At 39.6% G+C, this 16379-nt stretch overlaps 1 protein-coding gene across 1 annotated transcript in view; it reads left to right on the top strand.

Annotated features, from left to right (window-relative positions):
- erlin2 (ER lipid raft associated 2) overlaps positions 1 to 15838 on the top strand; it is a 21760-nt gene extending 5922 nt beyond the window's left edge. The window contains exons 4-12 of the mRNA XM_046034272.1: positions 3337 to 3383; positions 4066 to 4127; positions 4305 to 4430; positions 6307 to 6380; positions 8479 to 8537; positions 11489 to 11580; positions 11682 to 11771; positions 12754 to 12833; positions 12933 to 15838. Of these exons, the coding sequence (XP_045890228.1) occupies positions 3337 to 3383; positions 4066 to 4127; positions 4305 to 4430; positions 6307 to 6380; positions 8479 to 8537; positions 11489 to 11580; positions 11682 to 11771; positions 12754 to 12833; positions 12933 to 13112 (810 nt within the window). The 3' untranslated portion in view covers positions 13113 to 15838. The remainder of the gene's footprint in view (positions 1 to 3336; positions 3384 to 4065; positions 4128 to 4304; positions 4431 to 6306; positions 6381 to 8478; positions 8538 to 11488; positions 11581 to 11681; positions 11772 to 12753; positions 12834 to 12932) is intronic.
- The last annotated feature ends 541 nt before the right edge of the window (positions 15839 to 16379 follow it).

Raw genomic sequence — 16379 nt, forward strand, 5'->3', positions numbered from 1 at the left:
CACTGCGGCTGAGCTCCAGAGATGCAGTCGGGAGATGGGAGAAAGTTGTAGTAAGTCAACCATCACTGCAGCAATCCACCAGTCGGGGCTTTATGGCAGAGTGGCCCGACGGAAGCCTCTCCTCAGTGCAAGACACATGAAAGCCCGCATGGAGTTTGCTAAAAAACACCTGAAGGACTCCAAGATGGTGATAAATAAGATCCTCTGGTCTGATGAGACCAAGATAGAACTTTTTGGCCTTAATTCTAAGCGGTATGTGTGGAGAAAACCAGGCACTGCTCATCACCTGTCCAATACAGTCTCAACAGTGAAGCATGGTGGTGGCAGCATCATGCTGTGGGGGTGTTTTTCAGCTGCAGGGACAGGACGACTGGTTGCAATCGAGGGAAAGATGAATGCGGCCAAGTACAGGGATATCCTGGACGAAAACCTTTTCCAGAGTGCTCTGGACCTCAGACTGGGCCGAAGGTTTACCTTCCAACAAGACAATGACCCTAAGCACACCGCTAAAATAACGAAGGATTGGCTTCACAACAACTCCGTGGCTGTTCTTGAATGGCCCAGCCAGAACCCTGACTTAAACCCAATTGAGCATCTCTGGAGAGACCTGAAAATGGCTGTCCACCAACGTTTACCATCCAACCTGACAGAACTGGAGAGGATCTGCAAGGAGGAATGGCAGAGGATACCCAAATCCAGATGTGAAAAACTTGTTGCGTCTTTCCCAAAACGACTCATGGCTGTATTAGATCAAAAGGGTGCTTCTACTAAATACTGAGCAAAGGGTCTGAATACTTATGACCATGTGATATTTCAGTTTTTCTTTTTTAATAAATTAGCAAAAATTTCTACATTTCTGTTTTTTTCTGTCAAGATGGGGTGCTGAGTATACATTACTGAGAAATAAAATGAACTTTTTTGATTTTTGGAAAATGGCTGCAATGAAACAAAGAGTGAAAAATTTAAAGGGGTCTGAATACTTTCCGTACCCACTGTATATCTCTTCTGGGCTGGTTTGCCCCCTCCTTTCCTCATGATGAACTTCTTTTCCTCTGTTATTGTGTTATTTTTACCAATTAACACTGTTCCCCAGCTGTCATTTATTACTGTATTGTAGACTTTCTATATCTTTATACTAGTGGATAAGAAGTTCATCATTTACATTTCAACTTCAGTCTCACCGCGTTTTTTTTTTTTTTTTTTAAAGGTTACTGTGCTTAATTTGACACACAATTGTATTTTTTTTTAAACAATTAATATAAGAATAACATAAGTAAAGTTGCATTTTTCATTAATGCTTGGTTTCTTACCGCAATCTTGATGTTATGCTGACTGCTTTCTGCTTATCATCTGTCTGTCGTGTTTTTGCAAAGCATGAATTCCTTCAGCAAGTTCACTCAAAGCTCACACAGGTCAAAAGCAAATTCACTCAAAGCTCATACTGGCTATAATAACCAGAGGTTGGAAGTTGACAGTCAAACCCCCTTAATCAGTAATTAAGCATATAGTCTTAATGTTAGCAGATTAACACCTCAGAAGTTCCTCGTGTAATCACAACAACCATAGATAACAGTAGACCAAAGCATGCACTGTCACAGTGTCAGCAGATCTTACACACCTGCAGCCTCTCCTATGGTCATAATCTACAGTAGATGACAGTTGGACAAGGCAAACCATCTGCAGCGACTTCCTGCAGTCATTCCTCCCACTCAAGGATCTAACCACAGGGAGCTTGTTTCTTTGTTCAAGACTACAGTTCACTACTTATAAGTAAAAACCACATCTATGTAAAAAGAAAATGATTAAGAATGATTAATACTAGTAAAATGATTAAAAATGATGATATCAGAATTATTACTTAAAGTAACTGGTTAAAGATAATAAAACTGATTAAAATGATTAACAATGATTATTAATATCGATTAAGGATAATCACTGATGACTGTTTCTTGACTGATGTCTAACTTTTTATCTGCAATGCTCACCCTCTCTGTGTCCTGGGCATGCCCTCTGCTGATCATACTATTTTAACCAAAGCTCCAGGCTCCACTTTTGTTTCAAAATGAAATTAGGCAGCTTCCACTGGCAGTCATCCTTGCAGCTGCTTTTGTACCCATTCATAGTGTATGTTTTTTATTAATGTACAGATGAAGTGTCATGAGGTAGTAAAAATGAGTGACGTGATATGTGAGTGATGATATGATATGCATGTGATTGTTTTGCCTAAGACTGTTGTTCAAACAGTCACGACTTCCTTCCATAAGAGGAGGACTGCAGGACAAAACCTCTCATATGTATATGAGTCCCATTTATAAAAATGACTAGCCGAGCCTTATGCAGAGGGTCTGTCCTTCATTAGAAATACTATACTTGCTGAGTAAGCTCTGTGTACAAATGTGGAATGGACAACCTCATACGGGTTGCATACTATTGAAATACTATTCCAGATTGATTACCTGTTCAGACCTGCTGCAGGAATCTGGACGTCGCTTCTCCAAAAAAAGAGGCCTGTGAGAATCCTTAAAAAGGTCATATTATGCTCATTTTCAGGTTCAAAGTCTTATTTAGGGATTGTACCAGTAAAGGTTTTGGTTTCATTTTCAAAAAACCCCTTATTTTGCTGGACCACAAATGAGAGCTGTTTAAGCAGAGCTTTGTTTTCTGTGGGAGATGGGAACTCCCTTTGGGATGGACTTTGGGCTCTTTCACTTTGCAAACCTATTTACATGCACAAAAACGATGTATAACTCAATGAAGAGGAGAACAGCCAAAAGGCATAATGACCTCTTTAACTAAAAAAGTGAATAAATTCTGGCCACCAGACTTTTGGAACCTGATCTACATTGAATTGTGGTGTAGAGGGAATGAGACGACAATCTACAAGTCAAGGGCGTAGCTGATCTCTGCCGCACATGAAAGAAGTTGAGCAGCCAAGAAGATTGAATGTCTTGAAATGTGCGCAGACCTCTGTGACCATAAATATGAGCTAATTTATGCACTCCTCTGCTGCTCCGAGAGGGGAAATGAATAGTGTCTTGGCCTATTAGCACACCACCTACATTTTAATGACAAACCTATGAATTAACAGCCCTGTAATGTGAACTACCTTTGTGAAGGATACAACATTAAGTTTGTGTTGACACATGTTGCCAAAGAGATGGTGATTCAGCTCTTAGTGTTTGCATATTGCATTTCATGATACTGAACAGGACTTCCTGTGTTGATGAATTACTTCACTGTGTTTCTGGTATTTTTATATTGTCAGGAACATGTTTTTGTGTTCATGACAAACCCATAAAAATGAATTAAACATGAATCTATGTTTTTGGCTCATAGACGACGCTGCAGACAGATGAGGTGAAGAATGTACCATGCGGCACAAGGTAGGTCTGCTGTTTTGATTGAAGTAGAATCAGATGGTGGTCTTGATGTATTACACTGAGCATTCGTCTCGCACCCTATGTACTCCCACATAACACATTGACTGTTAACACTGCTGGAGTCAGAGGTTCATTGGCATGTAGTGTTGTAGTACTTGAGACCGGTCTTAAGACCACTTTTTGATGGTCTTGGTCTCGTCTCGGACTCGACCGCGTTTGTACTCCTCTTGTCTCAGTCTTGGAAATTGAGGACTCTGGATTTTATTTCAAGACCATAACTTTGGGAATTTGAAGAAATGGCTTTTGCATCATCTGATTTATTTGTTAACTTTGATTGGATGTAAAATGTATTGCTTCAAATGCAACCAATGACCCTAATGTGTTGAGTAAAGATGCTTACATTGATTTCAGCTCTTACTGTTTGTATGTGGGTGTTTTAATGGGAATGTGGATCTTAAAGATCAATTTGAGAAGTACCTGTGATCTCGTTCCACATTTTATTGTGTGTCATGTAATGTGGGGAACTGGTCTTGGTGTTGACTTGGTCTCGGTTTGGGCTGGTCTTGGTGTTGACTTGGTCTCGGTTTGGGCGGTCTTGACTACAACACTATTGGCATGCACCATTTTTATCTGGTGCTGGTGTTCTGGATAAAGTGGCTCGTGTTTTGTATTTTCTTTCTTTCAGTGGAGGAGTAATGATTTACTTTGACCGCATAGAAGTGGTGAACTACCTCGTTCCATCAGCAGGTAAACTCACGTGCCAAAAACATCAGTGTGTTTATCCTATACTCCCTCTTCATTTCTTTTTCCCATCTGAAGATAACGAGGCACTGACACACATTAGACATTATTTTGTTTCAGCTGCCTCCAGCAGAGCCAAATGTGTTTGTTCTCCTTCCTGACTCGTTCTCTCTCTCTATGCAGTGTATGACATAGTGAGAAACTTCACCGCAGATTACGACAAAGCTTTGATATTCAACAAGGTTCACCATGAGCTCAACCAGTTCTGCAGCGTTCACTCCCTACAGGAGGTCTACATTGGCTTGTTTGGTAAGTATGGTGGGCTGTGTAAACTAACTACTAATTTGAAAAACCTCCTCAGTTTCTTTTCTAAAGGTGCATATACATAAACAGCATGTCGCCAACCCCAAGTTGGGGGCTGGTATGAACTGAACCACCCTACCAGAATGTAAACACGACCATGGCCATGATGAGACTCTATACACACACACATCGTCATTATAAGAGGAGTAAAACATTTAATTACAGTCTACAAATGGAAAGGTCCTTCTATCTATGTTAGTATGAATTAAAGTGAACCATGTTCAAATGCTGATAGTGTGTATCTGTATTTCAGTTCGGACCAATCCAGAACTGTTCTTAATTTCAAATCGGTTTTCGGTACCTATCCCTAGTCATGGTGAAGTGACGAAGAAATAGCAATACAGAGCAGAGCTTGCGTTAGACTTTCTCACTTTGACAGACGATGTTAAAAGTTTTTGTCATGATATATTGTTACAGGTCTATAAAAAATTTTATTAGAAGCTTCTTTCTTTTCACATACAGCTTTAAATGTTGATATTCATATCATAATTGTCTGTATGTTAACTCATTGGGAGAAAACTGGTAGTTCTGATAAACCTTACCAGTATTACTTGCTTGTCCTTCACTGGCACCGCATCAGTCCTTCTGTTTTTCAGAAGGATCAAAGACAAGACTACTACACAACAGCTGTTTAATATGCACACTTGCCACCAACCGGACAGGGGGTCTACTACAGGTGGTCTACATGTGGTTATTGACCTTGTTGCATATAAGTTACTTAACTGCGGTAGATCCCCTTTAGTCTTAATCTGTTATAATGTTGGGAGAGATTAAAGAGTTTTCCATCATTGTTAAAAACAATGGAGAATATTAACGCGACCCCTGAGTCAGAGCACTCTATAAGCAGACCACTTCTTTTTAAGAAGTAAATTTTGATATTGATCCCAGATTACAGACTGCATTTTGAAGCAGTTACTGTCTGATACCACCGAGGAGACTGATGTGTTATGCACTGCTGTGTCAGAGAGAAGTTGACTATGCAGTATTTATATTAATGTTCTCTGCATTGTGTCTGTAGCCCCATATGAAATGTGTCCGTCCTCTGGGTGCCAGATTATTTAATGTTTTGCACAAACTGTATATAAGAAATGGACGTAGTCATCGTGACATCACCCGTTGGTTTGTGGACTGCCGTTTTGAAGCCTCAAGTTTGGCCGATAGAGCCAACGGCCGTGTGTGGAGCTAGCTAGCTTGCTTAGCTAGGTGCAGCTGTAACTCACGTTAACTGTCATTTTAACAGGGCTGATAACTTTGTCTAGCGAACAACAGTCTTAAAACTAAATGTACTCACCAGAGAAAGTGAACAGCCAACTCCTAATAAGCTTTTTCAGCTGCACGGTGGGTGGGTACGAGTCGGCTCTAGCCTGATTGACAGGTCGCCATGGTAACGAGTTGTCAATCATAGATAATCCCACCCTGAAACATACTCTGCTTTGTGGTCTATTTTAAAATAAATGGGACCATAATTTACTAAATGAACATCATTTTGTGTTGAGGAAGACTTGAAACTAGTGACTGAGACCATAAACTCATCAGGAAAGTGTTTACTGAGGGAATTATTCAGTTGAGAAGTAGGGTCATTTTGCCATTATTTCTAATGGAGCCAGACTTCTTCTTGCAACCAGAAGAGTCGCCCCCTGCTGGATTTTCAATAGAATGCAGGTTTCAGGGACTTCCGCATCGGCTTCATATTGTAGACCGGAAGCTTCCCGCTTGGTTTTGTGACCCTGACTCAAATCTAACATAATCCACTCGTTCAGAGATTGAAATTAATGTTGCTACTTCTACCGCCTTGTGTGTCTTTCGTGCTTTACCCCCACAGACCAAATCGATGAAAACCTGAAGTTGACCCTACAAGAGGATCTAACATCCATGGCTCCTGGACTCATCATACAGGTACAGTAAATCGCCTAAAGACTGCAGTCAAGACAATGTCCAAAAACTAGAGAAAGTCAATGTAAAGTCATGAGTAAACTATGCCAACCAAAAGGTCTTAACCTACCTAGATCCATCAGCTCTGTTAAATTAGCTATTGGTCGTCTACTTTGTAATTAAAGGATCATTTTGACACTTTTTGTATTTGTGAGGTTATTTTTATGCCTTCATTACATGATTGACAGTAGAGTGAGTGATTGATTGATTGACTGACATGCAACAAAGCTCCTCGGCCAGACTTGAAGCAGGGGCATTGGGTTTCATGGTCAACACTTTAAACCCTAGACCACCATGGTGCCCTGGACCATTTTAGACATTTGATGAATATTTATATTTCTTTACAAAACTGGTAAATGTGAACCTACATTAATGCTGTATGGATGTATCAATCAGTGCAAAGGATATGTAACAACATAATCTTAAGTTCAGAGGTTCACTAACCAGCTTTCAACCAGCACTCAAAATTAAGGATGTCCCATTGTCCCGGAAATGAATCAATGAAGTGACGCATCAAAGGGTGGAATCTGCTACCTCAAGGAAATTTATTGTTCTGAGACTATTTGTAATAAAATCCAGATCAGCTATAATATTAGTTCAGTTAGTTCATCAGTGCTTTTCGTTATTTTTGAAGAGAAAGCACAGAATTACCATTGTTTTATTTTCTAAAATGTAAAATAAACAATTATTTAGGGTATGGCAATATTTTGAACAAATCACTGATGGAGACTGTAATGTTGTGATGATGGAAATGTAGAACGGACGAAATACACAATTATTTACTGCATGAAGTTATGAACCACCCATAGCTAAACAATCAGCTGGTTACTGTTAATTAGTAACAGTAATAAGTTAGTTAACTACTCGTGTGGGTTCCATGGTGCTAGCATACATACCTGAAGTCAGTGAACTACAAGGCAGGCAGTGGAAAACTGTGTATTTCTCTGCCTGTAGTCTATATGATGCACTTTCCATAAATGATGGGACAGATTGCTCTCAAACATCGTCAGCATTGACTCTGCCAAAGTGTAACATTTACGTCTCTCGGCCATCGTCACTAATAAAGAGCGGGGTCTCGTGTGTGCTGTAATTTTTGAGATAATGTGCACGTAGGCTCAGCGAGAGATCGCTCTTCTGGATTGTAAATAGCAAAAATGCATCATAGCCGTATAAATGTCTCAATCTTGTTACAAATTAGACAGGTTTGGTGAGATAAAATATGCAAGACAACATTTAAGTAGCAATAATAACTAGGAAATGTATTTTCCTAACTTCTCCTGATCTGAAAGCAGAACCGATAACATCGGAGGTTATCGATACTACAGTCTTTCATAATTTAGCCCAAGGAAGGAAAACCTTTGAACTGGCGACAGGGCATGAACGGCCAAGGCTCATTGATGCACGTGGGGAACTAAGGCCAGCCCGTGTGGTCTGATGCAACAGACCAGCTACTGTAGGGCACATTGCTGAAAAAGTTAATGCACTAAGAAAGTGACGGTTCCTCATTGTCGCCATGTCTCTCTTCAGAAGGATACTTTAAAAACTTCTGAAAGGCATCTATACCCAGACTAGACTGCGGTGCAGAACCGGGGCATTGAGGTTATAAATAGTAATGTCAACTTGTATAACACTGTATACAAAGCCCCTAATAACAATAACAGTTTGCAGCCTTATACTGACTTTAACACAACTCTCCTGGAATGTGTTTAATAACAAAACTTTGAAGGAAAAAGATACACACGCACTCACGCACACACGCACGCACTCGTTTCATCCCTGCATGTTAAACACTCCACTGGGTTTTAATGCTCCTCTTTTTTTGTTTCCAGTAAATCTCTAAAAATAACAATTGGTTTCTTTCTGAAACACCAGTAATCCCCCAGTTCAGAGGGTTTTGAAAAGGACTCTTTCTCTCCAGGCTCCTTGCCAACTGCTATTTTATTTTATTTTTATAACTCCCCTGGTAGTCATGTTTCTTGCTGCTTCGCTGCGGTCTTTGTCTACCAACTTCACAATGATGACTGTTTTTCTTTTTCATTGTTTCTGTCTCACTGGTCCACAGGCGGTCCGAGTCACTAAACCCAATATTCCAGAGAGCATACGCAGGAACTACGAGCTCATGTGAGTTTTCTTTTTCCTTTTGTGCTCAACACAGTGTTCCTTGAAGCCTTTTTAGTTTTCCCTCCCAAATGGATGGATATGATGTTCCTCCAACCCCCCCTGCTAAGTCCTGCAGTGGAGGAATACTCTGCTGTTTCATGCCTTTCATCAATCAACAGCATGTGCTAAGTCACAGCAGCTATTATAAAGAGAGGAAATGAAGGATTTGTAGTAAGCTGTAAGGTTCAGGAAAGTGGAAAGTGAAAGTCTTGAAGTCAGATGCATACATATTCAGGCAATGGACAGAATTTTGATACTGTTTAATGTAAAGGGCAGTGTGTCTAACCTGTCCCCCCACAAACCCTGATTTAGCGTCAACTGCTCTGCTTTATTACCTCTCAGGTCTGTTTATATTATGTTTTGATTGTAGTGGCTCTAACTCAGCGTTGTGAATACAGTCCTCGCTTCAAAGGAATGTCTTTAAGTTCTTTTTTCCATGGCATCAGCGTAACTTTCCTGCTGCTGGAGAGAAGCAAAGCATTCAGGTTTTGTTTTTTTTTCTTCCTTTCCCTCAAGTTACACTCTCATACATTTGACATTTCTCTCTAATAGTAGTAGTTGAATTGAATTCAGCCACATACACAAATGTCAATTTAGTATTATTATTATTATGTATTATTAAATGTTCATTTAAATGGTAACCACTTCATGTCATTTTGCATCTTTGAAAGTTGTCTCCTTCTCCACACTGTTTCTTTGTTTTTGGTATTGGAGGGCTGGTGCAGTGCTCACTTCTGTGGGATTTTTCATTGCTGTGGATGGAGTCAGGCAGCAACAGGGAGCAGTCAGACCATTGCAGAAGTTGTTACCAGTTTCCCACGTTGAAAGTTTTATTTGTATTCTGCTAAACAGCATTAGATATTGCAGAGCTACATCTGGATTTAAAGCTACTGCAAAAACTGTCGTATTTCACAAATGCAATTTCAGTAGGCAGTGGATAATTAGACTTTGGATGATCATCATTTTGGTTTCACTTTCTAAGTGAGTCAGAATATGTTTGGATTAAGCTGTGTTTTTACCGCCTGTGAGACAGTCTGAGCGTTGGTGTCGCTCAACTAACTCGGCTCCAGTTATATAAACGGGTCTCGCCAGTTAAAATGTGATCACAGGAAAAAATGAGCCAGTTTGGAGCTGAAAGTGTTGTAGTTTTAGGCTCAGTCCCAATATCTGTCCTGGCTCAGACTGGCCAGTGCTTGAGTGTCTGACTTTTTTCTGCGAATTACCTACAATGCATTGCTTTGTACTTTTAAAAATTAAATCTTAATAAAAAAAAAAACACTGCCAAGAACAAGTTTACATGCATCAGTAAAGGAAATGTCTCGCCTGTGATGGCATCTAAAATCTGTGCCAGTACTGGGTGCTTCACTTTTTATAGGATTTACTGTAATTACCAGCCATACCCTAAATTGGCACCCTTCACATCAGCACCCAAGTCATAATTACAAATGATTGCTCAGATTTTTCTGAAAGCACCAATATCTGCACATAAAAATAGTATTTAGCGCTGTTTAGCATTTTAACCTAACTATCTTTGCTGTCTGCCAGCAATGGCTAACCTAGCAATTATGAGTGCTTGAAACTTGTTGTATTGACATCCTTACTCTACCGACAGCAATCTATTGCTTTTTCACTTTCTTCTGACAAATGGACTTTTACTATTACGAATGTCATGCCACGATATTTCTCGTCAGGGGAAAATCTGTCTCGCGAGACGCATTTGACACTTTTCACATGCTGTCACACCACACATCAGTTTTCTTCTCACTCAGCGAAAAACAAGTGAACAACTGACAACGTTGACTCACTTCGCAAATCATCCCCACCTAGGTGATGCTGTGATAGTAATCAAGTGAACCCTCGTTGGCGCTGTGAGTCGCAGCCAGTTTCTGACCGAGTGTTTGCGTGTCTGGTAGCGTTTTGCAATATAAACATCAAAAAACTGAAGTGTGACTTTGCTCTGTTTGGGACTGTGAGCTGCACTTTATCGGAGCTGCTGAAGTTAACGTGTGTGGATTTGTGGTGAGATTTCTGCCTCATCACAAGTGTTTTCAGTTGGTTTGGATTTCCACCTCTTTGTCTCGTTAAAATACGACATCTGTGTAGAGAACACAGATGTGGGAGGGATTCTGAATGTGCAGAAAGTTTTGAACATGAGCAGAAAACCTGATGACACACACGAGCTATTGAAGTGCACAGGTTTATAACTTACTTTATCACTGAGGTGAAAAGGTGCCACATTTTAAAGCATTATAATCTGTTACATATTTATATTTTGAATTGTTACCTGCCACCTGAATTTTGTTTCCCTTTACATATATTTTTATTAGATCTAATATATTTATTACAATAAAACATTTCCATTGATGCAGGAAAAAATCACCAGAATGCAAGGAGGTTTCCAATTATCCAGCATTAAAGATTTCTTAAAAATAGTGTTAAAATCTGGTCTCGATCTCATGATTCCAAAATCCTGTCTTGTCTGGTGAGCTAAGTTTCTCGTCACACCACTACTAAATATCCAACTTTGTGCTTTAATTATGCAAAGTGCCTATAAAGGCAAAGATTCACCTCAGCCAAAGTCCAACTCACGTCTCTCCAATCATACAGTGTCTTCACTTGTTGACGTGAACATGGGAAACATTGGGATTTTTCCATCGCAACAGTCCAACGTGCATAACGTGAGGGCAGCATGTCGTCTTGTTCAAGAACTCCATAGAAGCACTGAATTTTAATTAAATGCCTAACAATCTTACTATAATAATAATAATTAGGCTTCTGATGATGTGCTGAAAATGTGTTCCATTTAAACAGTATTATTAGGAGAGTGAGGAAGATGTCAGTGAAGCCGGCTCTTTACATGCCCGCACAGTCCTGAGGAGAGGTCTAATCAAAGTGTTTGTGTATGTCTGCAGGGAGAGCGAGAAGACGAAGCTGCTGATCTCTCAGCAGACTCAGAAGGTTGTGGAGAAGGAGGCAGAGACGGAAAGGATCAAAGCTGTGATAGGTGAGGAAGGAAAAACAAAAGATAACAATCATGGTTACCGGAAAAATTCATTGTACACGCTGCAGGTTGAACATTTCAATATGCTTCTTTGGTTTTTGTAGAGGCTGAGAAAGTGGCACAAGTGGCAGAGATCAAGTTCGGACAGAAAGTCATGGAGAAGGAAACAGAAAAAAAGATCTCTCAAATCGAAGGTTTGTATCCAGTGGTGGAAGAAGTACCTAGACCCAGTAAAAGAACCAGTACAACAATGTATTTAAGGAAAAGTACAGAACTGCTTTCAGAAAAATATCCAGGTATTCGTGGTGAAGAAAATAGTTTTAGTTTAGTTATTGTGATGTCAACACTGGGAGAGATGCATGCAACCCTACATGAAAAAGAAATGAGTTTAAAGTCAGTTAGTGCCCCAGCCAGACTTTTTATAATGAATTAATATTACAAACCAACCAAGGTTGTGACCCACTAATCTTAAAAGCTTGCATAATACAATACATTGTTATTTCAATTTTTAATCTAAAACTAACTGTAGTTGTCAGAAAAATGTAAAGTAAAGAGTAAAGAAATACATATTCTCTGAAATGGAGTGAACTAGAAATGTAAAGTGGCATAAACTGAAAAACAAGTACAAATGTCTCTAAATTGTAAATTATTTAAGAAAAGTAACTGAGTGAGTAAATGTACTTAGTTACTTTCCACATCTGTTTGTAGGTTCATATATATGTATGTGTACTAAAGCTCATAAGTACTTTCTCTCCTCAAGGCCTTTTTTACACAGACATTTAGCCATGTAATATCCTGAATAATGGCTGCATGTTATTTAGACAGTGTAATTGCACAGGCCTGGACGTGTGCAATCTGACTCACTGGACATTATGAAATCCTTGATTAGAAACCCAAGTTGTTACTGTAAAACAGAAAAGATGAGCATCAGGAGTCAATGCGAATAAAAAGATAAACCGGTGTTATGATTATGAGGGGATCACGAAGGGCCTTTCTGCAGCTGTGTACATTCAGAATTGCTTATTTTCAAGCACACTTGTTTTGTGTGCTGGTTTGCTGTTCAAGTGTGGGAAGCAGCTGTTTATATGTAATTCAGTTTGGAGGGATTCTTTGTTCTGTTTTTTTTAAATCAAACTGCTGCTGTTGACTCTGACAGTGTTTGTTTCTGATTTATAGACAGCGCTTTCCTGGCACGGCAGAAAGCCAAGGCAGACGCAGAGTTCTATTCAGCACAGAGAGCTGCTGAGGCCAATAAGGTAAAGAGATGACACAAGCACATGCCGCACAACTTAGCAAGGACACATGGGGACTGTAAAGTCCAGACTCTGCTGTTAACTCTGTTGCCCCTCTTGCAGTTGAAGTTAACACCAGAGTACCTGCAGCTAATGAAGTACAAGGCCATCGCAGCCAACAGCAAAATCTACTTTGGGAACGACATACCCCAGATGTTTGTGGACTCTGGCTCTGCAGGGAGCTCTATCAAGGCCTCTGCAGCCATGGACATTGTTGGTGAGCAGATCCTGGACCTGGATTAGCTAGGAAAGTAGTGGGACCCACAGGACCATCCAGGGGTGGAGGACTACCTGCTGGAGAGCATGAGCCTGGCTCACAGGCTGGCTGGCAGGTTCTCCCTCTGGACCAGAGAAGCTGACTATGGCCCGTAATTCTCAAGCATCTCAGAATCACTGCTAGAAATCACATTCATTTTTAGGATGTAAAATTCTCCTACCTCACAGCAGAGGACTTGATATATTTAGGAAGAGAGGGATTATAATAAGCTCCCCTTTTTTTAAACTCATTTAGCCAAAATAATCATTTGAAGGAGTCGACACTGCTGCTGCTCAGATCATATGCGTCAAGTGCGCTCAGTCCATTTAGCCACGGCATCAAGGATCACAGATCCATTGCTGCTCATGTGTTATCCATTTACGTGCACGTGTCCTCATTGAGCATTTGAAGCAGCAATAGTTGAAACCTGTTGATACTAAAGAAGAAAGCTTTAAGGAGCAAAGAATTCAGTGAAAGTAGTGAAGAACACATAGTTGTTTTAGCTGCGTTGTCCTCACTCCGTGAATTGACCGTTTGCTAAACCCCCAGGCACCCCTAGTTCCTGTTGCTATACCTGTCAAGCTTTCACAATGACGGCAGATTTACCACTCGAAATTGTCATTTGTCATTTTTGAAACGGTGGATTCTTGATTTCACACAGAGGCAGACAAACAGACCTCTTATATCGAGCTGGCGACCTTTAATTTTGTCGAAACTGTCGCTAGCAGATTTTAGAAGCCAAATCTGGTTAAGCTAACGTTAGCTCCATGAGTTGGTTGAAAATGCTATTTCTACTGCCTTTTTTAATGTTATCAGCTGATTAGTTTTAAATTCAGCATCCTCACTACTTCCATGTTGAAGACATGGAAATAAAGAAACCACTGTTCTTGTATTACTTTGAGGAGCTACTTAGCCATGGTATTTTATGTATGATGAGACTTCTAGGATGAGGACTAACGGATGTATTTAGCAAATGTTAAGCTTTCTCAGGTAATGCTGGTTGGGGTTACTGTAGTGTAAACTTTCCTAAATCCACTACTGTAACTTTTTTGTCCTCCGGCCAAATTGCTAGTGAAGGTTCAGACTCTACCCGTCCCTCAGTAGATTATCATTGTTTTTTTGGCTGGTGACTAAAGCAAATCTACCAGCCACTTGCAACTGGTGCTAATTTTGTGTCCTGCTTAAGGAAAGTCGCTGTTCAGTGGTGGGGTGTAGTAAGCGGTCAGTTGCAACAGCTTTAATTACCCCCCCCCCCCCGGCCCTTCATTCACAAAACTTTAAATAAATTATTAAAATGTTGATACTCCAGCTTAAAAGAAGGACCAAATATGTGTCACTCTGAGGGGCTAGGCTGTGATTTCTTACTCTGAGCTGCTTGATGAAATACGGACCCTGACCAGATATGTCACTGTAGACAAACACAGGGATGATGAATGTACTGTGTGGTAGCTGCTGGCTGTCAGATGAAATATCATTTCTTTGTGTTGATATGTTTTTGTGAAATTTCTTTTGAGCACAGGGAACCTATTGAATATTAATTAAATATGTGCAACTGTTGTTGTTGCACCACATTTTTCTGTAAATGTAAGCATCACTTTGTTTTTCACACTGTACATTTAGTGGAGGGACTATATGTGTGCAGCAGTTGCTGTTTTGCATTAGGAGGTTTATTCAAAACTGGACCCACTTTAAAAAGATTATGTTGGGTTATGACACAAAAAACTGCTTTTGAACTCGAGGTTTTTGTAACCAAACTGCAGACATGTGATTTCAGCTTTTCACAGTAGACAATTTTCAACTTTTTTAATGATCTAAACTAATCATTTCATGTGTGTCATGTAAGAATGTTTACAGGATATGCCCTGGAGGAGGTTGTTGGAACTGCAGTACACGGGTTGGCTGAACCAGCTGTTTAACAGAGCTTAACTTAAGGACTCATTGTAGAAATGTTACCAACCCTGTATGTCAGAATTGTCTGTAGATGTCTTTTATTCATTCTGGATGCCTCAAAACCCTAAAAAATAGAAATCTTGATTTTGATCATGACTCAAAACCAAACGTGTCACCCCTTGTCTGAGATGACTGGCTCAGTCTTTGTCTACTTGTTCACAAAATGTTTAGTTTCCCAGCACGTTTTTGTGGAATCATCTAAACCGAGGGTTTTTGATGTTGCAATGTTAATGACCACATGATGGTTTCCAAGGAACCATTCATTGCATCATTTACTTCAGGAAAAAGGTATGTAGGCATGTTTAGACAGTGATTCTGGGAACTTGGTAGGGATATTTTCTATTAGTTGAGCAGACGCAGTGAGAAAATAGTTCTTTAATCTGAAGTTAAATGGCTTGGTCTGAATTCACCGTAACTCAATACAAGTTGCATTGATCATTTCTTGTGCAAACAGTGATTATATTATGTGGTCTGGGCTCTGTTGTCTAAAGTTGGTCCAGTTAGCCCTCAAAGTGACTTCCAGTTGTTCATTTAAAAATAATTTCTTTGATTGATTGAGACTTACAATGACTTGAAAGGCAAATGTCTTTGCACTGATTTCAGTTGTGAATGTGCAATCAGGATATTGTCAAATTGACAGTGAAGGTTTTTCTGTGGGGAAATCCATTGCATTAAGATTTTTAAGAACTTACATTGCAAGTCCACTGTGATGTAAAGGATGTTTGTTATTAATAAAAATGTGTTTCAGACACAGTAAAACATATATTATAAAAACAACTGTTGTAATTTCATTCAAAAAATTACTTTTGAGTAATAATTATACCATAATGAATGCTTCCTCCCTGTTTGCATTTGTCATCACAAATCAATTTAACAAACTTCATTTTAGGCTTAAATATGAGTAGTTCCTTTTTATCCAGGTTGTAAGGGACAGTGAATTACTCTGATCAGATGACAGATATTAACAGAATAAATATGAAAGATACTTTAGTTTTTAGACTAGTGTTAATGCTTTTAAGTAGTTGGGGTGGACAGGGTAACGCTTGTCAGTAAAGGCACAAGCGATGAGCAGATCAGGAGTGACCTGATAATTAATGGATCACTTCTAAGTAATTCCTTTTTTTTTTTTTTTTTTAAACCTGTCCTGCCCGGCAGCCTGGTATAGAGTATAATGACCTGGATACCATATTGTGCCAGACAGATTTTACTTTAACAAGAGAGTATTAAAATACTCCTTTGTCTGTTTTATTATTTATTTAATTATGTATTGATTTGTCACCGGGCCGGACAGGGGGGCAGACACG

The sequence above is a fragment of the Micropterus dolomieu genome, linkage group LG21, assembly GCF_021292245.1.
Source record: "Micropterus dolomieu isolate WLL.071019.BEF.003 ecotype Adirondacks linkage group LG21, ASM2129224v1, whole genome shotgun sequence".
Taxonomy (NCBI): Eukaryota; Metazoa; Chordata; class Actinopteri; order Centrarchiformes; family Centrarchidae; genus Micropterus; species Micropterus dolomieu.